Source organism: Carcharhinus amblyrhynchos, chromosome 8 (genome assembly GCF_965287045.1).
Source record: "Carcharhinus amblyrhynchos chromosome 8, sCarAmb.v2.hapA, whole genome shotgun sequence".
Classification (NCBI taxonomy): Eukaryota; Metazoa; Chordata; class Chondrichthyes; order Carcharhiniformes; family Carcharhinidae; genus Carcharhinus; species Carcharhinus amblyrhynchos.
Window position 1 is genome coordinate 90,801,053 of NC_137331.1, and position 24,724 is coordinate 90,825,776.

The window sequence follows — 24,724 nt, forward strand, 5'->3', positions numbered from 1 at the left end:
GGATTGGTTGTCAAATAGGAGGCAGAGAGTGGGGGTCAATGGGTGCTATTCGGATTGGCGGTTGGTGACTAGTGGGGTGCCCCAGGGGTCGGTGCTGGGGCCTCAGCTATTTACCATTTATATAGATGATCTGGAGGAGGGAACCGAGTGCAGGGTGTCGAAATTTGCTGATGACACCAAGATTGGGGGAAAGGCAAATTGTGCGGAGGGTGTGGAGAGTCTGCAGAAGGATCTAGATAGGCTGGGCGAATGGGCCAGGAAATGGCAAATGGAATTTAATGTTGGCAAGTGTGAGGTGGTCCACTTTGGTAGGAAGAATGGTAGGAAGGACTATTACTTACGTGGCGAAAAACTGCAGCAGGCGACGGTGCAGAGGGACCTCGGGGTCCTTGTGCATGAGTCGCAAAAACCCAGCTTGCAGGTGCAGCAGGTGGTCAGGAAGGCGAATGGGATGCTGGCCTTCATAGCGAGGGGGATTGAATATAAAAGTAGGGAGGTCTTGCTGCAGCTGTATAGGGCATTGGTGAGGCCGCAGCTGGAGTACTGTGTGCAGTTTTGGGCGCCGCACCTGCGCAAGGATATTTTGGCCCTGGAGGGAGTGCAGAGGAGGTTTACTAGGCTGATACCGGAGTTGAGGGGATTGAGCTATGAGGAGAGGCTGAATAAACTAGGCTTGTACTCGTTAGAGTTTAGAAGAATGAGGGGAGATCTCATTGAGACGTATAAGATGATGAATGGGATGGATAGGATAGAGGTGGAGAGACTCTTCCCGCTCAAAAAAGACACTAGGACTAGGGGGCACAGCCTCAAGATAAAGGGGAGGCGGTTTAGAACGGAGTTGAGGAGGAACTTCTTCACTCAAAGGGTGGTGAATCTCTGGAATTCTCTGCCCGTTGAAGTGGTGGAGGCTGCCTCGCTAAATATTTTTAAGAAGCGGGTTGATGGGTTCTTGATAAGAGAGGGGATTAAGGGTTATGGGGAGAGGGCGGGAAAGTGGAACTGAGCCACAACAGATCAGCCATGATCTTATTGAATGGCGGGGCAGGCTCGAAGGGCTAGATGGCCTACTCCTGCTCCTATTTCTTATGTTCTTATGTTCTTATGTTCTTAGTCATTCCTGTAGTGTAGGAAATGCAGCAGTCAATTTGTTGAATAGCTCCCACAAATAGCATTATGATAATGCCCAGATAATCTGCCTTTCTGATGTCGATTAAGGGATAAACATTGGTCACAACAATGGACTCACTCAAAACACTGCCATGGGTTCTCAGTGTAACACCTCATCTAAAAGGTGACCTCTCTGACAGTGCAGCAGTCCCTCATTACTCTGATATGTCAGCCTAGGCTTTTGCATTCAAGACCTAAAGTGGGACTTGAACATAGAAAATAGGAGCAGGAGGAAGCCATTCAACTCCTTGAGCCTGCTCTGCCTTTCATTATGATCACGGCTGATCAACCAACTTGATATCCTGATCCTGCTTCCCTCCATATCTTTTGATCCCTTCACTCCAAGGGCTATATCTAACTCCTTGAAAACATACAATGTTTTGACCTCAACTAGTTTAAGTATTAGTGTCACAAGTAGGCTTACATTAACACTGCAATGAAGTTACTGTGAAAATCCCCTAGTTGCCACACTCCGACATCTGTTTGGGTACACTGAGGAAGAATTTAGCATGGCCAATCCACCTAACTAGCACGTCTTTCGGACTGTGGGAGGAAACCAGAGCACCCAAAGGAAACCCATATGGACAAAGGGAGAATGTGCAGACTCCACACAGATAGTCACCCAAGCTGGGAATCGAACCCAAGTTCCTGGCACTATGAGGCAGCAGTGCTAACCACTGTGCCACTCTGTCGCCCTCAACTACTTTCTGTCGTAGAGACTTCCACAGGCTGACCACTCTTTGTATAAATTTCTCCTCACCTCTGCTCTAAACAGTCTACCCTGTATCCTCAGACTGTGACCCCTATCATTGGGGATATCCTTCTTGTATCTATCTGGAAGCCCTGGGACTCAGTGGCTAGAGTATTATCAACTGAGCTGCGATTGATCCACAACGGAGGTGTAAAACTTGAACAGAACACTGTGACAACTTCCCTACTCTCCAGCAAAAAAAGCACCAAGGGATCTTTTATGCCCCACTAAAGCCAAATGGGGTCTTGGTTTAACTTTATATCCAAAGGACAGCACTTCTGACAGTGCAACATTCCCTCAGTACTGCAATTAAGAGTCAGCATAGATTATGTAGCCAAATCTTTGGAATGAGACTTGAACCTGCACCCTTAATGGTGATAATATGGCCTAGTGGGTAAAGCTCTTACAAAGGGTGATCCAGACTCAAAACATTAGCTCTATCCTCTCTCCACAAATGCTGTCAGACCTGCTGTGATTGTCCAGTATTTTGTGTTTCTGTTGGTTAAGTTACTGCTTTGGTGTAACACCTGCTTATACAAAATACAGAGTCCAGGGTTAATTTCCGGCCTTAAATAGCTGACGTCAGCATTCATGGAGATATTTTATTACCTTAAGGTCAATGTATAAATAAGCTGCTGTTGCTGTAGACAAAGGTCTATTCAGCTACGTTCCCCACTGAAATGGCACCATTAGTAAAGACAGAACTGAGTTTTGATTGTGATGGCTTCCACAGCTGAATGGCCAGCCCATGTTCACCCAGTTCATATCCGACAAATATGCACTTGGGTGAGACTCCCAACGTTTGCCAAATGCCAATGAAAATCTACCCCAGGAAATCAGTGCTTTCAGGGGAGGAGGAAAATGGAAATTGCTTAAGGCACACACACATTTCTGTCATCATTGAAACTGTAAGTTGTCTCACAAGACCAGGTTAAAGTCCACCAGGTTTATTTGGAAGCACGAGCTTTCAGAGCACCGCTCCTTCATCAGGTGAGTGCAGGATTTGTTTCACAAATAGGGCATGTTTGTGAATGCCCTGAGGCCCTGATTGTGAAACAAATCCTGCACTCACCTGATGAAGGAATGACACTCCGAAAGCTCATGCTACCAAATAACCTGTTGGACTTTAACACAGTCCAATGCCGGCAACTCCACATCATCACTGAAACTTTTGCATTGAGATACAGCTATACAGCACAATCCTAGCGGATATTTTAACCTTTGTGTAATCCACCAACAGGATAAATTTCACCAAAAGGAAGTATTTGTCAAAGTGTCACACACCTTCTGATTATACAGTTGTGCTCCATATTGGTCTTTCACCTACATAACCCTACCTCTGACCATAAACCCCATGCTCACAAACTGCCTGCCGACCTACTCCCACCAAAACTAGCACTGTCTGATACTCCTGTGGTTCCCTGAACACAATCCCTTTCTTCATTCTCTCAATCCTAGGAAGCCAAACTGGAACAAACCTGCTGCACAGCTGGCTCGCCAATTCTCACCCAGATCTTCGTTCGATCACACCAAACACTAAAATGTTCCAGTTCCCTTGCCAACTCCTCCAGAATTCTGGAAAACAGGAATTACCCAAGGCTCCATTTTCCAAAGGGCTCACGGTGACATCAGTTATGCTCCTGTGTCTCCCAGCCTCATGTGCAGGAAGCCTGTGGATTACGTCATCACCAAGATCAAGGCATCCCTGACATCTTTGTGTCCCCTTTTCTCCCTGTCATTATTCCTGTGTCCCTGCCTCTCCCTGTAATATCCCCGTATCCTCCACTTCCCCTCACCTCAAGCCCAGCCCAGTCACTCAACCACTCTCTTCTTAACCCTGATCATTCCGGCTTTTCTCCATTATCTTTTCTCCTAAGCTCAAGTTGTCCACATGTGCTGCTTCCCACTTCCTAAATCCCTTTCCTGCTCAACACTGACAAATTAAAATTGTGGGTACATAACTCCAGCTTTATTTAAATGCATAACTGTTTGACAATTTCCTAAATTGTAAGAATTAATTAACAGGTCCTTTCAAATAAATTACAGCTAGCGACTGGATACTAGATGATCTTCCGAAACCTGGATTTCATCCCAGTGCAGGCAAACAGGATAACCTCATTCTCTCTCCCTGCTGCTTATAGGACTCCTATGAAAGGAGATTGAGCTGTACCACTAAAATCCTAGTGGATGAGGATGCATAGCTCAAATAAGGGCAGCATGGTGGCTCAGTGGTTAGCATTGCTGCATCATAGCCCCAGGTTCAACTCTGGCCTAGGTTTACTGTTTGCGTGCAGTTTACACATTCTCCCCATGTCTACATGGGTTTCCTCTGGGTGCTCCGGTTTCCTCCCACAGTCCAAAGGTGTGCAGGTTAGGTGGATTGAACATAACATAAGAAATAGGAGCAGGAGTAGGCCATCTAGCCCTTCGAGCCTGCCCCGCCATTCAATAAGATCATGGCTGATCTGTCGTGGCTCACTTCCACATTCCCGCCCTCTCCCCATAACCTTTAATCCCGTCGCTTATCAAAAACCCATCAACCCGCGTCTTAAAAATATTTAGCGAGGCAGCCTCCACCACTTCAACGGGCAGAGAATTCCAGAGATTCACCACCCTTTGAGTGAAGAAGTTCCTCCTCAACTCCGTTCTAAACCGCCCCCCCCCTTTATCTTGAGGCTGTGCCCTCTAGTCCTACTGTCCTTTCTGAGCAGGAAGAGCCTCTCCACCTCTATCCTATCCATCCTATTCATCATCTTATATGTCTCAATGAGATCTCCCCTCATTCTTCTAAACTCTAACGAGTACAAGCCTAGTTTCTTCAGCCTCTCCTCATAGCTCAACCCCCTCAACTCTGGTATCAGCCTAGTAAACCTCCTCTGCACTCCCTCCAAGGCCAAAATATCTTTGCGTAAGTGCGGCGACCAAAACTGCACACAGTACTCCAGCTGCGGCCTCACCAATGCCCTATACAGCTGCAGCAAGACCTCCCTACTTTTATATTCAATCCCCCTCGCTATGAAGGCCAGCATCCCATTTGCCTTCCTGATCACCTGCTGCACCTGCAGGCTGGGTTTTTGTGACTCATGCACAAGGACCCCGAGGTCCCTCTGCACCGTCGCATGCTGCAGTTTTTCGCCATTGGGCGATGGGAAGTTGCCATGGGAAATGTGGGGTTTACAGGATAGGGTGAGGAGAGAACCTGTCAGACAGTCAGTGAAGACTGAATGGTCTCTCCTGCACTGTAGGGATTCTATGATTGCCTACATACTAAGTGAAATCACTAACTTAAAACCAAAGGCAATTGCTCTGGCAAGTGAATGCATGTTGGTACAGTAGAACATGTTATTCAAGACAAGATTAGTGTGCACAGATATTATTTTCTTTTGTCATCACACACAGCAATGCCATACCTTAAAGGTTTCCTCGTTTCAATGCTTCCAGTGAAATGGCAGGAGCATCCTTTCAAATCTTTGTAAGATTTTCAAGAAATTTGAAGAGACGAATTTTCTTATTATGCTTAGTAATCAGTAGAATTCCTATCCCCTGTATAAAGGGATGAGCGGCCTAGTCTATGATCATGCTGTACGTGACCCAGGAGACACTGATGTTGAGAATGGGTCAAAGTGGTTCATTTCCCAGCTGGCATTCTTCATCTTGGTGATCAAAGTATTCAGCAGAAAGCATAAATATAGAATGAACTAGCCTTAGAAACTCATTGCGGACTATAAGCTTCTCTAGTCAAGTGCACTTTTTGTCAACTCTTCGCCAATGTTTTAGCACTTTTATGTTTTCCACAGTTATAAAAATATCATAGATTATCAAATTCTACCATGTAGAAGGAGGCCATCATGTCTACACAGACCACAATCCCAAACAGGCCCTATCCCAATAACTCCCTGCCTTTATCCTAGCTACTGCCCCAACACTAAGGGGCAATTTAGCATAGCCAATCCACCTAACCCACACATCTTTGGATTGTGGGAGGAAACCAGAGTACCTGGATGAAACCCACACAGACACAGGAAGAATGTGCAAACTCCACTCAGACAGAGACCCAAGCTGGAAATCGAACCCGGGTTCCCAGCACTGGGATTTTCTTATTATACTTAGTATAATATGATGTATAATATATCATAACATAGTACAATCAGTGATGCAAAATAAGCCGATTCCTTTTGCACACATCCAACCCATCTCCTCTTCTCATTAGACACCTCAGAAGTGTGCCAGTTCTCTCCCATTAATACTTCCATTTTAACTTTCTTCCCTAGCCACAGATTCCAGAGCTGCATTTCATTATTGTATACATCAACTATCATAGTATGATTTGTAGCCAGCACACAGAATAGGAATAGGTTATCCTATTGCATGCAAGGATATTGAGAGATGTCTAAATAGGATTGAAATACAAGTCAGCTACACCTCGTCTACATCAGCGGTGATGGAGTGGGGATGGGCGAGAGCTTCAAGTTTCTAGGTGTTCAGATCACCAATGATCTGAGCTGGACCCGCCATGCCGACGCTACAGATAAGAAAGCCCACCAATGCCTACACTGTCTCAGAAGGTAAGGAAATTCAACTTGTCTGATACAACTCTGATGAAACATAGATGGCACCTTTTCCAGATTATTACAGCTTGGTATGGCTCCTGCTCTGACTGAGACCGCAAGAAACTACAAAGGGTCGTGAATGTAGCCAGGTCCATCACACATACCAGCCTCCCATCCACTGACTCCATCTACACTTTCTGCTGCCTCGGAAAAGCAGCCAACACACTTAAGGACCCTATGCAACCCGGACATACTCTCTTGCACCTTCTTACGTTGGGAAAAATATACAAAAGTCTGAAAACACGTCCCAACCGACTCAAGAACAGCTTTTGCCCTGCTGCCACTAGACTTTTGAATGGGCCAACCAGATATTAAGCTGATCTTACTCTGCACCCTAGCTATGACTGTAATACTATGTTTTGCACCCTCTCATTTCCTTCTTTCCTATGTACTCAATGAATGGTATGCTTTGTCTGTACAGTGTACAAGAAACAATACTTTTCACTGTATCAATATGAGGCAATAATAAATCAAATCAAATGACCATACTGAATGGTGAAGGAGGGTCGATGGCTGATGTTCACTTCAGTCCCATTTAAGCTTTTGTTCCACATATTTTGATAACAAGTATCTATCGATCTTAATCCTAAAAATTTCAATCAATCCATCCTTTTCAGGAAGAATGTTTCAGATTTTCACCAAAGGACAAAGTGATTCCGGATTTCACTTCTAAAAAGGCCCAGCTCCAGGTTGTTATACCCTCTTGTCCTGGATTCCCTTACCAGTAGAAATAATTTCCCCTGCATTCAACCTGAAGTCCATTTATCAGTTTAAACACCTCAATCAGACTTTCATCTTTTAAACGCAAGGGAATACAAAGCAGACTTATGCAAATTCTCCTGACATTTTTAACCCTTTAAACCCTGGCCTTGTCATGCTGAGCCTGCAATGTAACTCCCTCCAAGAGCAACACATTTCTCCTGAGATTCGCTGTCCAACTGTAATATGACAGAAAGGGTCATACATCATGTACAAAAGCGGGTAACTACAGGCCGGTTAGCTTAACATCCATAGTTGGGAAAATGCTGGAATCCATCATTAAAGAAGAAATAGCAGGACACCTGGAAAAGAATGGTTCAATCAAGCAGATGCACCATGGATTCATGAAGGGAAAGTCGTGTTTGACGAATTTACTGGATTTTTATGAAGATCTAACAAGTGCGGTTGACAGAGGGGAACCGGTGGATGTGGTGTTTTTAGATTTCCAGAAGGTGTTCAATAAGGTGCCTCACAAAAGGTTGCTGCAGAAGGTTGGAGTACAGAGAGTTGGGGGTAAAGTGTTAGTGTGGATTGAGGACTGACTATCTAACAGGAAGCAGAGAGTTGGAAAAATTGGGTGCTTTTCCAGTTGGTAGTTGGTAACTAGTGGCGTGCTGCAGGGATCGGTGCTGAGGCCTCAACTGTTTACCATATACATAAACAATCTGGAGGAGGGGAACGAGTGTAGGGTAACAAAGTTTGCTGATGACACAAAGATGAGTGGGAAAGCGAATTGCATGGAGGATGTGGAAAGTCTGCAGAGAGGTTTGGATAGGCTAAGTGAGTGGGCGAGGATCTGGCAGATGGAGTATAACGTTGGCAATTTAGAGGTTATTCACTTTGGAAGGAATAATAGTAAAATAGACTATTATTTAAATGGTGAAAAATTACAATATGCTACTGTGCAGAGGGACCTGGGGGTCTTTGTGCATGAATCGCAAAAACTCAGTCTGCAGGTGCAGCAGGTGATCAAGAAGGCGAATTGAATGTTGGCCTTAATCGCGAGGGGGATGGAATATAAAAGCAGGGAGGTCTTGCTGCAATTGTACAAGGCACCGGTGAGGCCTCAACTAGAGTACTGTGTGCAATTTTGGTCCCCTTATTTGCGGAAGGATATATTGGCCTTGGAGGGAGTACAGAGAAGGTTCACCAGGTTGATACTGGAGATGAGGGGGTTAGCTTATGAGAGATTGAGTAGATTGGGCCTGTACTCATTGGAGTTTAGAAGGCTGAGGGGGGATCTTATAGAGACATATAAGATAATGAAGAGGCTAGCCAGGGTAGAGGCGGAGAGATTATTTCCACTCAGAAAGGAAACAAGAACTAGAGGATACAGCCTCAAAATAAGGGGGAGTCAATTTAGAACAGAGTTGAGGAGGAACTTCTTCTCTCAGAGGGTGGTGAGTCTTTGGAATTCTCTGCCCATTGAAGCAGCGGAGGCTACCTCGTTAAATGTATTTAAGACACAGGTAGATAGATTTCTGACCAATAAGGGAATTAAGGGTTATGGGGAGCAGGTGGGTAAGTGGAACTGAGCCACTATCAGATCTGCCATGATCTTATTGAATGGCGGGGCACACTCGAGGGGCTAGATGGCCTACTCCTGCTCCTATTTTTTATGTTCCTATGTTCTTATAACAAAGGCATAAATAGTTGCCTCCTCTCAGATGTTGAGTTACTAACTGCTATTGAGACGGAGCAGAAGCGAGGGGTGAAGCTCAGGAGGAAGAATAACCACCAGTTCCCCTTTGCAGTTGTTCTTTAGCAACCCCAGCAGACTAGCTACTGAACAGCACTACCATACAAAAACCTCTTGAGATATTTATAGTTACATGACTAAACAAGCTGGAGTCCAAGGTGTATCCCTCGAGTGACAATGAAAGGTGCTAAAACCATTTCCCCTATTCACTTTTTTCATTTGCCTTCACTTTTGGGCATTGCTTTGTATTTGCTTTAATAAAAAAGTAAATAATTCTAACTTTAATTGATCCTACCTTTCAAGGCTACGTTCAGTGCAAATGTTATCATTTGCAAACACCAGTGCGCACTTAACAGGAGTTAAGAATTAACTGCTTGTGTTACCACATTGCCAGGACGCAGTTAGAGATTTGAACTTCAGCACTGGCAGAAGGCAGTTTTGTCCTGGAAAAGTGCACGCCAGTTTCACCAACATCAGCACTCACTAGTGTAAAACCAGCACCTGTATTTCTAAGAATGAAAAGAACTGGAGACTTATGATGATGATTCTATGATGACTTAGTGAGCAGGCTTACATTTTGTACTTCAGTAATTCAGATTACAGATAGGAAACATGTAGTAGCTCTATGACATTTATACTGCTAATTTTGTCACGCTGATGTCAGAATTCTAGGGGGCTGTAGCAATATAAACGAGGGAACCTGATGCATAAATGCCACTCTGCTGTGATCAGAACCAATACTAATAGTAAAACGGATGCATTTTTGGGGATCTCACGAAGTGCCTTCAGATCTCTACTTACCATCAAATGCACCAAACTGGACTCCATCCCCTTTTAATTTTTATTAGCCTTCCAGCCTCACTGGGATCGGATTCTGACATTTATAAAATCCAAGTAAATAGTGAACCACAGAGGCCATTTGTGTGCCACTCTCCCAAACTTTAACCCAATGTATATGTGGCTTTGGTTTACTCAAGTACAATAAGTATTTGCATTACCCTCTGTAGCTGCCAGCCAAATAACAGCAGTAAATAAAATTCACTGTTCTGCATCCAGCAATAACACAAAATGGTGGGATTAACACAGATTTCAAACTATCTATGGGAACCTAACAAATACAATCAAACAGTAATAACAAGTGATCCATGGGAATCTGGAATAATTATGGCTACAACACTTGCTTGTAACATTTTCCCTCACTGTCTCCTTTTCAAAGTACTAAATATTCCAAAGGCTCCTGTGGGTGAAAGTTTTGGTTCAATGTCAAGGTTCAAATAAATATAAAATTATTTCAGATAATTTGAGGAGATTTTTGTAGGAATTCGACAGGTTGATTTGTAAGAGCAACTCAAATTTAAATTCAAATTTCCAATATCTTGAAAACAAGGGATACACAATAATTGTCGCATAAATACACCATAGGGAAAAATACGTGTTCAACATGCATTTCAAAAACAGGTTTCAACCTCCCAAAATTGAAGCTCTGGGCTTGAAATTGTCATTAACAGGCCAGTTATTTTTTCTCCGGGCATCTGGCAGCATCTGCCATTAGTCATACTTAGTATCGCCCATGAGGTTTTTAAATTATTTGCCGAACAAGTTGCAAAGTGTGAGCTGATAGCAGTGCAGGGAAGTCAGGCATCTGGGATTTGACTGAGTAGATCAAACAACAGGGTGTCTCCTTAATCAGATTGAGAGATTTGGAAATAAACTATGAAAATGCTGCGAAGGAATTGGAAATTCAATGTCAAATCAGTTCCAAAAAGACAATTGAGAGGGAAAAGTTTGGATTAAGAGCACAACAGAAAATAAATGAGACAAGCAAAGGAGTAACAAGGATCAAAATTTGACATTTTTAAAATCTCCAACAACAATTAATAACTGGCAGAATGGAACTCCACACTGATAATAGCAAAGTTTCAGTACCAGAGAGGTAGACTGGTATAATGAACACTTATTACGCTGTTAAACAGGTTCTTAAATAATAGAACTTCACTTGCTGTTGTGAATTTAGTTCATATGTACAACTCAAATATGGCAATTCAGTGTTCAAAACTGAAGCAGAAAGTAAACAGCAGAGCAGCACAACTCAGACTGCAACTTTCAGCTATTGGCGCTATTCATACCTGTTCCTCACCTGAAGCTACTGTGCCATTACAATTGAACAAGTGAGTGACATCCGACACACCGTTATTCTAACAGCAATATTTGGTGCTACCAATGGAGTTCTTGAGACATGGGGTGAGAAGCCACAAGTGAGATTCTCCAACCTCCCAGCCACGTGTTTCCCGCTGGTGGGAGGTGGTGAACTGTTTGCTAGCGGTGGGATTCTCCCGTCCCGTTGCTGTCAGTACCGAATTCCCATCGACGTCACCCCATGCCAGCAGGGCTATGCCACTGGCAGGACTGGAGGATCCCCAGAAGGGCTGGAGAATTCTGGCCATATGTAAACCTGGCATGCATAAATGTGCACACATGCACATGCAGGAACAGGCATGCATGAACTGTTAGGGCTGAGAACAGAAAGTGCTGGAAGTACACAGCAGGTCTGGCAGCATCCGTACAGGGAGAATTTTGGGGTGAATCTTCCCCAGAACTGGCAGTTTCTCCAGACCTCAGCATGGTTTTATTTCAGATTCCCAATCTGCAGCTTTTCGTTTTGTTTTGATCACATAAACTGCTTTTCCACTTCAGTTCAATGTGAAATGAAACATGAAAATAAAGATTGGAAGAATGTAAAAAATGAAATGCACGGACTGTGTACTAACCTGGACCTTTGTAAATCAAAAGTGCTGCTGCCCATTTGGCCCTGCTCCAGGCAGTAGTTTGGGACTGATGCTTGTCTTAGGAAGGCAGCAGGCAGTATTCCCTGAGTGAAGGAGTTGATCCTTGCCCTGCCGCTGCCCGCGGGAGCGGGGAGAGGGGATGCAGCTCCAGCTCCGCCCGGCTGCAACCTGCGTTCGGCAGCCGGGGGCGCCGCTTCCTCGGCCGGGGGAGGGAGGGGAGAGGAGGCGCTGGATGCGGAGAGGGGGAGCGCAGCCCCGGCTCTGCAATGCAAAGCCTCGCCATCTGCTGCTGCTGCTGCCCCTTCCCCTTCCTCCTCCTCCCCTTCCTCCTCCTGCTGCAGCTGCTGCTCCTCGGCTTCCTCCTGTGCCAGGCGGCCGTCCAGAGAGATGTTAGTGAGGAAGCTGAGAGCCGCCTGCCTCCTCCTCGGGTCTATCCGCTTCCTGGTGCTGCCGGGCTCGTTGCTGCTGCTGGAATGTTTCATTGGCAATGCCGAGCCGCGGCTGGTGGCAGCCGCCATCCTCTTGTACAAGTGCTGAGTGTGTGCCAATGTGGATGTGTGTGCCTATGCATATAGACAGGGTGCTCCCTCTCTCACCCTGTGTGTGTGTATATATATATATGTATATACAGCAGTTAGCGTGCTGCTTGCTTGCTGCACCGCTCTGTGCTAACACTATGAAGCGCTCTGGCAACCCCAGCGCACAGGCTGGAGGCAGAGGGAGGGGACAAGGGGGTGGCCACCAGGCAAAACGCATGATCCTCAGCCCTTCCCACACACATGGTGCCTGCTGTACAGTCAGCTTCCAACTGCAGCACTCTGCAAATCAGTCTGCAGGTTTGTATACCTGTACATGTTCGCATTTGTAGCGCTACATTTCCAAATGCACACGTCTGCTTTGAAACTTGCGTTGGGAGAGAAGCATAAATAAATTCCCAAACCGTGTGTAAGATTCAGCCTTTGCCATTCAGCTGGCGACTCCTGCTGGCCGCCCACTTGCTCTTATATTTAGCCACGTGGGTATGTGTATATATGTGTGTGTGTGTGTCTCCCATTTTTTGACCAAAATTTCTCTTGAGTGGATTGATAGAATGCCTATAATGCAGAAGAGGCCATTCAGCCCATTGAACCCACACTGACCCTCCAAAAGAGCATCTTACCTTATGAAAGAACTCCCCCTGCACCACTCCCTGCATCCTGTGGGCTTACTATGGCTAATTCACCTAACCTGCACATCTTTGGACACTGAGGGATTGCTAACAATGTAGGTTGCATAATGCAGTAACACCTTGTGCAAATAATAACACCTATCAACCGAATCAAGAACAGCTTCTTCCCTGCTGCCAACAGACTTTTGAATGGAAACAGAAAATGCTGGAAAATCTCAGCAGGAGTGACAGCATCTCTGGAGAGAGAGTAGAGCCAACGTTTTGCATCTCGGTGATCCTTTGTCAGAGCTTTGTCTCTCCACAACTGCTGTCAGATTTAACAGCATTTTTCTGTTTTTGTTTCGATTCCAGCATCCACAATAGTTTGCGTTTAATTTAGACTTTTGAATGGACCTACCTTATATTAAGTTGATCTTTCGCTACATCCTACCTATGACTGTAGCACTACATTCTGCACTCTCTCCTTCTCTATGAATGGTATGCTTTGTATAGCATGCAAGAAACAATACTTTTCACTGATTTGATTTGATTCATTATTTTCACATGTATTAGCATATAGTGAAAAGTATTGTTTCTTGACAAAACATCGTTCATAGAGAAGGAAACGAGACACTGCAGAATTTAATTTTACACTTATAGCTAGGCTGTAGAAAAAGATCAACTTAATGCAGGGTAGGTCCATTCAAAAGTCTGATGGTAACAGAAAAGAAGCTATCCTTGTATCCGCTGTTACATTAATTCAGACTTTTGTACCTTTTTCCCGACGGAAGAAGGTGGACGAGAGGATGTCTGGGGTGCGTGGGGTCCTTAATTTTGCTGGTCCTTAATATGTCGAGGCAGCGAGAAGTGTAGACAGAGTCATTAGATTTACGGCTGGTTTGCATGATGGATTAGGCTACATTCACGACCTTTTGTAGTTTCTTACAGTCTTGGGCAGAGCAGGAGCCATACCAAGCTGTGATACTACCAAAAAGAATGCTTTCTATGGTGCATTTGTAAAAGTTGGTGAGAATTGCAGCTGACATGCCTAATTTTCTTAATCTTCTGAGAAACTAGAGGCATTGGTGGGGCTTTCTTAACTATAATGTCAGCATGGGGGGACCAGGACAGGTTGTTGGTGATCTAAAAACTTGAAAGTCTTGACCCTTTCTATTCATGCCTAATACATGTAACAATAATAAATCAAACCAAATCAACATGCCAGTGGATGAGAACAATGCAATGTGCATGAACCAGCAAGCCAAGGAATTATTTAGACTGCATGTAAAGCAGCACAGCAGTGTCTGTTGACATTGTCACATATTTCAATCTGCTCATGATTTAGTGACACAGCTTGGAGCTCCCAGAATAAGCAAAGAGCATTGTTCCCATGGAGTTTGTATGGCACAAGGAGGTTCTCAATACTCTCGGTCTTCGCATTTCTTAAAATTGTAGTATAAGGATGTTCAGCATAGCAGGAGTTAATTTGGAAAGAGAGACACATGAGAGTAATGGAGGTGGGGGGAAGAGTGGTATGGAGCGAGTCAAGGAGAATTCAGAATGAAGTTAGCCCCTAGAAATCTTGGAGTATTTATTGTACAGAAAGAGCCACTTGGCTCCTTGTGTCTCCACTGGCTGAAAAACCAGCCACCCTGCCTAATCCCACTCTCCAGCATTTGGTCTGTAACACTGCAGATTATAGCACTTGAGATGTATATCTAGTCACTTTTTAAATGAGTTGAGTGTTCTGTCTTTATTAACCTCTCAGGCAGTGAGTCCCAGATCTGCACAACACTGGATAAAAATATTTCATCATCTCCCCTCTAATCTTTCTACCAATCACTTTAAGTCCATGGCCCTTTATGCACTCATCTCTTCACTAAATAGGTCTTTCCGATCCACTCTATCCAGGCCCCTCACAGTTCTCAACATCTCAATTGAATCTCTCCTTAGCCTCCTCTGTTCCAACGGGAACAATCCCAGCCTATCTGATCTCTTTTTAATAGCTGCGATTTTCCAGTCCTGACAACATTCATAGATCATATCATAGAATTCCTACAGTGCAGAAGGAGGCCATTCAGCCCTTCGAGTCTGCACCAACCACAATGCCACCCAGATCCTATTCCTGTAACCCTGCATATTTATTCTGCTAATCCCCTTGGCACGAGGGTCAATTTAGCATGGCTAATCAACCTAACCTGCACATCTTTGGAGTGTGAGAGGAAATTGAAGCACACGCAGATATGGGGAGAACATGCAGACTCCACATAGACAGTGACTCAATCCGGGAATCAAACCTGGGTTCCTGGCACTGTGAGGCAGTAGTGCTAACCACTGTGGCACTGTGTCTCCCTTGAAAAGTTCCTCTATACCCTCTCTAATGCAATTACATCTCTTCTGTATGAGGTGACCAGAACTACACACACTACTCAAATTATCATCTAATAATTTATACAGTTCCAGCATATCCTCCCTGTTCTTGCATTCTATACCTCAGCTAATAAAGGAAAATGATGGTCAGACCCTCCTCTATTTCCTTCCTGACTTTTTAACAGCCTGGAGAACACTTCAGCTGACAATTCATCCATTTCCAACTATGCTAATCCCCTTCCTCTCCCTATATATTAATCACATCCAATACTTCACACTCTGCTCCTTAACAACAATGTTTGCATTGTCCCCCTGTTTTGTGAAGATAGAGACAAAATATAAGAACCTTACCCACATCCTTCACTTCCACACATAAATGACCTTTTTAGATTTTTTATAGGCTCTACTCTTTTGTTAGTTATCTGCTAACACTTCAAGAAGTCTCACAACACCAGGTTAATATCCAACAGGTTTAGTTGAAATCATGAGCTTTCAGAGCACTGCTCCTTCATCAGGTGAGGTATGGAACTTACCTCCACTCACCTGATGAAGGAGCAGCACTCTGAAAGCTCGTGATTCCAGACAAACCTGTTGGACTCTAATCTGGTGTTGTGAGACTTCTTACCATGTCCATCCCAGTCCAAGCTGGCACCTCCACCTCTTAGACTTTATGTATTGATCAAACATTTTTGGGTTTTCCTTGATTTTGCTTGCCTATATTCTTTCATTCCCTCTCTTTGCTTTCCTAATTTCTTTTTTGACTCCACCCATTCACTTTCTAAACTCCTTTTGGCTTTCTGTAGTATTGAGTTCCCAGCTTTCATTCCCTGCATTATCTTACCCTGTAAGCTCCTTGACATCCAGGAGGTTTTGGATTTGGCTGTCCCACCTTTTTTCTTTGGGGGAGTATGTTTACTCTGAACCCCTTCACTCTCCCCTTTGAATGCCTTGCACTGCTCTTGACACCAATTTACCTTCAAGTCGCTGTTTCCAATCCACTTTTTCTAAATCATTCCTCAGCTTAGTAAAATTGGCCTTGACCCAGTTTGGAACTTTTTCTCCTATTCCATCTTTATCCTTTTCCATAATTGTGTTAAAGCCAATTACATTATGATCACTACGATTTCTCCCACTGTCTCTCCTTCCACCAGCCCAACCTCACTTCCTAAAACTAAGTCCAGAACCATACTGTCTCTTGTCAAACTTGCTACATACTGACCCAAAATGTTCTCCTGAATACACTTTAAGAACTCTGTTCCTCCCATTGCTTTCCCACTAAATCTATTACAGTTAATATTGGGGTTGTTTAAATTTCTTACTATTACTATCCTTTTTTTCACTTCTCAGACATTTGCCAATATATTTGCTTTTCTATCTCCCTCTGAGTGTTTGGGAATCTACAGCTCACTCCCAGGAGTGTGATTGCCCCTTTTTGTTGTTCATAAACACAATCCACATAGCTTCAATTGAAGATTCTTCGATCATGTCATCCCTCCTCACACCTGTAATTTCTTCTCTAACCAAAATTGGCACTCCCATGCCTTTTTATTCCCTTCTGTATCCTGTCTGGAAACCCTGTAAAAAGGAATGTTGAGCTGCCATTCCCATCCCTCTTTAACCATGTTCTTATAAAAGCTATATTATACTGCCATATTTTCTATTTGCTCTCAGCGTATCAGCTTTTTTGTTATACTCCATGCATTGAAGTATCTCTGTTTTAGCACTGCCAAACTCACCTTTTTATTTTCTATTTTTTGTCTCCCCTGTCTTCCAAGCTCACTGACCTTCTGCCTTCCATCACCATATCTGATTTTTGCCCATCTGAGACTACCCTCAAACTGGTTTACCAATAGCACTGGCAAACTTCCCAGTAAGGATATTGGTCCTGGCCCCGTTGGGGTCCCATCTCCCCCAGGACAGTCCAATGCCCGAGGAATCAGAATCCCCTCCCTCCTCCAACATCTTTACAATCACAAGTTCATCAGCTCTAACCTACTATTTCTGTGCTCACTGGTGCGTGGCACTGGTAGTAATCCGTAAATTACAACTTCTGATGTTCTGCTTTTCAACGTCTTAGCTAGCTCCCTGAAATCTGCTTTCAGGACCCCATCCCTTTTTTTATCTTTGTTGTTGGTACCAATGTGAACTATAGCTCCTGGTTGTTCACCCTTCCTCTTAAGGATGTCTCACTTTGGGCTATGCTTAGCGCTTATTGTCATGAAGTTATAGCTCTTTATTTTTAAAAGTGTGACTTGTAAAACCTTCAATTCACTGGAAATCCTGTAATTTGAAATGCGAGGCCACGTTCCAAAATAAAGCAAACAAGACCCTAGTCAAGCGCGTGTGAATTGAAAGAGACATTTTGGGTAATCTACAGACATTGATACTCAACGCTATCTAAGAATGATATTGAAAATGCCAAGTGATGGCTTATAATGAATTGTCTTCTCTTTAGGACGATGGAGAAGTGCTAGCCAGTGTATTCAACTACACCCCCCTCCCCCCACCACCACCATCACCACCGTGGAATGTGAAAGATCCCAATCTCCTGTTGGATTCTCCTATCTTGAAACTCGTCAAAAGTTTCTGAGATGGAACTTCAAATAATGTGACTACCTGTCCTACCACAATGACGAAAGCAAACATGATGGTTAAATCCCTTTGGAATACAGAGCCAGCAAGGCTTTAAGAACTGATTCTTACCAAACCAGAAGCAGAAGCGGTCTTTGTCAGAGAACTTTTGAAAAAGGGAATTCAGCTGAAAAACAACCGGAAGAGCTCTCCCTCATCCTCTCTCCTGAAATGAGTGCAGCATCCAGTCCATGAAATCAGAGGACCAAAATCTACCAATGAACCAAAATTGGGAAAGAATTGCAGTACCTTCCATATCTAACTGCATCCAAGGAACCAGCTAACTTAAATTGGCTGCAACATTTTAACAATCTATACCTCAAGGATAAGCAAAGGCCATCTAACCACAGATTCTATTAAATTTTATTTTGATCCTAACTTCCCTTACCACTGATACACGTGTGTGTGTGTGTGTGTGTGTGTGCGTGTGTGTGTGAGCGTGCATCACATGTTTTATTATTTTCATTGATTTAGTGGCTAATAGACTTGCTCTTTCTTTGACTCAGGAAATCTTTATTTAATGGGCTTCTTATTGTTCACTGGGTAGATCGGAGATAGGTTAGCTTCTTGCCACCTGCTCTATAGACCTGTGTTGGGTGTTACATCAGGCATTGCTTCACTGAACCACTTTGTGAAATTGTGCAAGGTTAAGACATTGGGACATGTGGATGATCCCAAAATACACTGCAAACCACACTCCAATATAAAAACAAATGAGTGTGGGAGACATTATTTTTACTCCACAATCAATAAATTTTCCCTCCTGAGTAAGAGAGCCTGTGTCGACCTCAACATCCTTTAGATAATCAACGATGTTAACCAGCAACAGACTGGTTCCAATTTTAAGAAAAAGTTTCCAAAAACTTTTCACTAGATTGAAGTAACGTAATTCTGCATACAGTGTTACACTTAGAGAGTGCCAAGCCTGTGGGCCTGGTCACACCACAGAAAATACGGCACCTGTTCGTGAAGCAAGTGCAGCAACACCTGGATGAGGTGTCCAAAATGGAGGTCATTTCCCCCGCCACTCAGCTGAGGGAATGGTGTTCCAGTTCCAAAGCTAAATGGGTCCTCTCACGTATGTCTGTCTTGACCTGAACAAGGCAGTGGCAAGATATGTCCACCCAATGTCCTTGGTGGATGACAGGCTGACCAAGCTGTCCAAAGACACAGGGTTTGCAAAGCTCAATGCTAACAGCAGCTTCTGGCAACTTCCATTAGATGAGAAGTTCAGATTATTGATCACGTTTATCACCCATTTGGCAGATTTCTGTTTCAGCTGCCTGCCTTAGGCCTTACCTCAGCACTTGAGATTTTTCAACACACAATGTTAACTCTCTTACAAGGCCTGGAGGGTGCCATCTGCCAAATGGATGATGTTTTGGTGCGTGGTACAACCATTGAGGAACACGACAGGAGGCACAAAGCTGTCTAAGAACACTTGCAGGAAGCAGACACTGAGTGAGAAATACAAGTTCTCTAAAAACCCTGTTCACGTCTTAGGATTCATTGTGAGCAGCAAAAGCACCATGGCAGAACCTCACCAAATGGTGGCATTACAGCTGACCCACACAAAACAAAGGCAATCACAGAGTCCCCAATCCCCACCTCTTCCAGAGTCCCAAAGATTCCTCGGCATGGTCAACCAGCTGGCAAAATCTCTGCCCAGCCAGGCACAAATCACAGAATCCTTGAGATGCCTTCTCAAAAAGGGTCAGACATGATGCTGGGACACCCACCAGAATAAACGTTCGGTCAAATCACAGACGTGCCACCCTCACCCGATATTCTGGCTCACTATAACCCATCCTTATTCACTACATCAGCAGCAAATGTCTCCTCCACAGGCCTAGGGTCAATTTAACTCCAGGAGTAAATGGCTGGATATCACTGACTGGTGTATGACACATCTAGAGGCCCACCAGACACAGGGGTATGCTGTTTCTGAAAGGAAATTCCTGCAGACACGTTTGCTCACGAAAAGTTCTCTACCGACATCATTGGCCTAAAAGTCACCATTAAAATGAATCATAAACCATTATCTCATTGTTAGATGAGAAGGAACTCGCGGTGATTCTGCTTGTCTTTTCACACGATACAGTAAATGTTCAAGGGAAACATCAAATGACTGCAGACACACTAGGCAGGGCCGCAGTCAACCTTCAAAGAAAAAAAGAACAAAGAAAGGTACAGCTCAGGAATAGATCCTTCGGCCCTCCAAGCCTGTGTCGATCATGATGTCTGCCTGAACTAAAACCATATGCACTTACGGAGTCTGTATCCTTCCATTCCCATCCTATCCATGTATTTGTCCAGTTGCCCCTTAAATGCGGCAATCGTACCTGCTCCCACTACCTCCCGGGACAGTGCGTTTCAGGCATTCACCACCCTCTGTGTAAAAACTTGCTTGCACATTTCCCCTAAACTTTTCCCCAAACACCTTAAACCTATGTTCCTAGTACTTGACTTTTCTACCCTAGGAAACAGCATCTGACTATCCACTCTGCCCATGCCACTCATAATTTTGTAGACTTCTATCAGGTCGCCCTTCAACCTCCGTCGTTCCGGCGAGAACAAACCGAGTTTATCCAAGCTCTCCTCATAGCTAATACCCTCCAGACCAGGCAACATGTTGGTAAACTTCTTCTGTACCCTCTCCAAAGCCTCCACATCCTTCTGATAGTGTGAATCCCGTGACACGTCTTGTCAACCTGATCAATGACCTCGTAACCTATTTCCAATTGGTGCGAAAACAACTGCCAGCCACCACAGGTAAGTTTTAACAAATATGCACAGAGTTTTTGAGAGATGAGGAGAACGTCTGCATCCGTCATTACTGTCAACCAGGGTGGCCACAGCAGAGGCCAGGTGGTAATGTTGTTTTGACCAGCAGAAACACTTCACCGTGATAGATGATCTTCTAATAAACAATCGGTCTTCCAGTTTTCCTGTGCCGGAGGTGCTCCAACACATACCATCTAGCCAGAATCAAGGCCATCTGGGCATTATAAAATGCAGAGCATGGGCCCAGTCTGCAATGTGGTGGTTGGGAATGTCAAGGGAAGTTGAAGAAATCATCTCAATCTGCCAAGGTGTGCTGCACAAATCTGTCCAGACAAAGCCCCTTAGCCCCATACAGTTCTTACCAGGTCATAGCAACAGTTTGGAATGGAGTTATTTGTGCTTAATTGCAGGTCCTTTCTCATCAAGGTTGACTATTTCTCCCGATGGACATGGATACACACGATATCCACAGAGTCAGTCCTTAGGTCCTGGCAGGAAGTGTTTGTGAACGATGACATCCTGCTCCAAGTAATGTCTGATAGTAACAGGTGAATGCAGCATATATCTTGCTATCTGTTACAGCTTTTGACACCTTACTGGCTTCCCAAAGTATCTGTTGTATGGTGTAAGTTGCAGTTCAGAGGCCTGAGGAAGTCCTCTTGATGATAGATAGGTTAACTGTAAATCTCTATTGATGCTTAGAATTACAGATAAACGGAGAAGGATTCTGGCTAGGTGCTGTCTCCATGCTTGCTCATACACATGGTTCTGTCAACACGCAACTGACCATGGGTGTGGGTCATATATTCTCTTGCACCACTACGCAGTACACTACTCAATCCCACATTAACCTTATATGTGCCAGGCCCTTATACCACACCTCCCAAATCTTCACCCAATGTATTTTAAGTACTTATACAAACATTCAAAATAGGCGCAGAATCATAGAATACTCACAGTGTAGAAGCAGGCCACTGAGTCCGCACAAACCACAATCTCACCCAGGCTCCATTCCTGTAACCCCATATATTTACCCTACTAATCCCCTGACACTAAGGGGCAATTTAGAATGGCCAATCCACCTAACCCGCACATCTTTGGACTGTGGGACGAAACCGGAGCACCTGAAGGAAACCCATGCAGACACAAGGAGAATGTGCAGACTTCACACACACAGTGACCCAAGGCTGGAATTGAGCCCGAATCCTTGGCACCGTGAGGTAGCAGTGCTAATCACTGTGCCACTGTGCCGTCCCAAAGTAGGTCGTTTGGTCCTCAGTGCCTGCTCTGTCATTCAATAAGATCATGGCTGATCTGTTTGTGTTGTGTTCCATATTCACCATCCACCCTGATAACCTTTTATTCCATTGACCAACAAGAATCTATCCACCTCTGCCTTAAGAATATTCAGTGATCCTGCTTCCACTGCTTTCTGGGACAAAACATTTAGAAGTTGAACAACCCTCTGAGAGAAAAGATTTCTCCTCATCTCTGAAATATCAGGACATATCCTAATTTTAAAACAATACCTCTTAGTTCTGGACTCACCCACAAGAGGAAACATCCTTTCAATGCCCGCTTTGTCCAGTTTATTCAGAATCTTATATACTTCAGTCAAGTCATTGGAAAGCTCAATTACTTCATCTCAAGTTTTCTTGTAATTTAGCAGAGTTGCTTTGAGTTTGTTCTGCTGTTCCTCCTTCATTCTACTGCTTGGGGTAAACTTTATTCCTTTATGTCACTGAACGGTCACATACTGTTTCTGAATTTGATTTTGAAAGACAGTTAGCTGTTTTTTTCAATTACTTATTTTCTTGTTCAGCTCTTAGAACATAGAACATAGAACATAGAACATTACAGCGCAGAACAGGCCCTTCGGCCCACGATGTTGCGCCGACCAGTTACAAAAACAATGACCCACTAGCCTATACCAATCCCTTTTCGTCCATAAACCTATCCAGAGATCTCTTAAACGCCCCCAAACTAGACGCATTTACAACTGCAGCAGGCAGGGCATTCCAATCCCTCACCACCCGCTGGGTAAAGAACCTACCCCTGACATCCGTCCTGTAGCTACCCCCCCTTAATTTAAAGCCATGCCCCCTCGTGCTAGCTTTCTCCATCCGAGGAAAAAGGCTATCACTATCCACCCTATCTAAACCTCTAATCATCTTATATGTTTCAATAAGATCCCCTCTTAGCCGCCTTCTTTCCAACGAAAACAACCCTAAATCCCTCAGTCTCTCCTCATAGGACCTCCCCACCATACCAGGCAACATCCTAGTAAACCTCCTCCGCACCCTCTCCAACGCCTCCACATCCTTCTTGTAATGCGGGGACCAGAACTGCACACAGTACTCCAAGTGCGGCCACACTAGAGTAGTGTACAGTTGCAACATTACACTGCGACTCCTAAATTCAATCCCCCTACCAATAAACGCCAAGACACCGTACGCCTTCTTAACTACCTTATCTACTTGATTCCCAACTTTCAGGGATCTACGTACACACACACCTAGATCCCTCTGTTCATCCACACTATTCAAAGTCCTCCCGTTAGCCCTATACTCGACACATCTGTTGCTCCTACCAAAGTGAATTACCTCACACTTCTCCGCATTAAATTCCATCCGCCACCTCTCGGCCCAGCTCTGCAACCTATCTAAGTCTCCCTGCAGACTATGACACCCTTCCTCACAATCTACCACACCTCCAATTTTGGTGTCATCAGCAAATTTACTAATCCACCCAACTATACCCTCATCCAGATCATTAATAAAAATTACAAACAACAGTGGCCCCAAAACAGATCCCTGAGGCACACCACTCGTAACTGTACTCCATGATGAATATTTACCATCCACCACCACCCTCTGTCTCCTATCTGATAGCCAATTCCTGATCCAACTTCCTAGATTACCCACAATCCCATACATCTGCATTTTCTGCAGAAGCCTACCATGGTGAACCTTATCGAACGCCTTACTAAAATCCATGTATACCACGTCAACTGCCTTGCCCCCATCCACCTCTTTGGTCACCTTCTCAAAAAACTCAATAAGGTTAGTAAGGCACGACCTACCCGCTACAAAACCATGCTGACTATTTCTAATCAATTCATTACACTCCAAATAACTATAAATCCTATCCCTAATAATTTTTTCTAAAACCTTGCCCACAACAGAAGTAAGACTCACTGGTCTATAATTCCCGGCAAAGTCTCTGTTCCCCTTCTTAAACAATGGGACAACATTCGCTATCCTCCAATCCTCCGGGACTACACCAGAGACCAATGACGACCTAAAGATCTGAGCCAGAGGCTCTGCAATCACCTCTCTAGCCTCCCAGAGAATCCTAGGGTAGATCCCATCCGGACCAGGGGACTTATCTATTTTCAGCCCCTCAAGAATTTCCAGCACATCCCCTTTATCAACCGTAATACTGTCTATTTTACACCCCTGCAACCCAATGTCCTCCTCAGCTATATTCATGTCCCCCTGCGTGAACACCGAAGAGAAATATTGGTTCAATACTTCTCCAATCTCCTCCGGTTCCACACACAACTTCCCCCTGCTGTCTGTAACTGGCCCTAATCTTGCCCTGACCAACCTTCTGTTCTTGACATACCTATAGAACGCCTTAGGATTCTCCTTAATCCTATCAGCCAAAGTCTTCTCATGTCCTCTTTTAGCCCTTCTCAACTCACTCTTCAACTCCCTCCTAGCCAATCTAAAGCTTTCTAGTGCACTATCTGAGCCCTCCAATCTCATCCGAACATAAGCCTCCTTTTTCTTTTTAACCATCGACTCAACTCTTTTAGTGCACCACGGTTCCCTAGATCTACCAAATCCACCATGCCTGACAGGGACGTACCTATCAAGGACTCGCAGTAGCTGCTCCTTGAAAAAACTCCACATTTCAGACGTTCCCAGTCCCTGTAATCCCCTAATCCAATCCATGCTTCCTAATTCACTCCTGATAGCCTCATAATCGCCCTTACCCCAGCTAAAATTGCTGACC

At 44.3% G+C, this 24,724-nt stretch overlaps 1 protein-coding gene across 3 annotated transcripts in view; it reads right to left on the reverse strand.

Moving 5' to 3' along the window:
- The window catches only part of cables1 (Cdk5 and Abl enzyme substrate 1), a 179,175-nt gene extending 166,757 nt beyond the window's left edge, over positions 1-12,418 (reverse strand). For all 3 annotated transcript variants that reach the window (XM_080194968.1, XM_080194967.1, XM_080194969.1), the window contains exon 1: positions 11,755-12,418. In XM_080194968.1, coding sequence (XP_080051094.1) covers positions 11,755-12,290 — 536 coding nt within the window. In that variant the 5' untranslated portion in view covers positions 12,291-12,418. The remainder of the gene's footprint in view (positions 1-11,754) is intronic.
- Between the last annotated feature and the right edge of the window lie 12,306 nt (positions 12,419-24,724).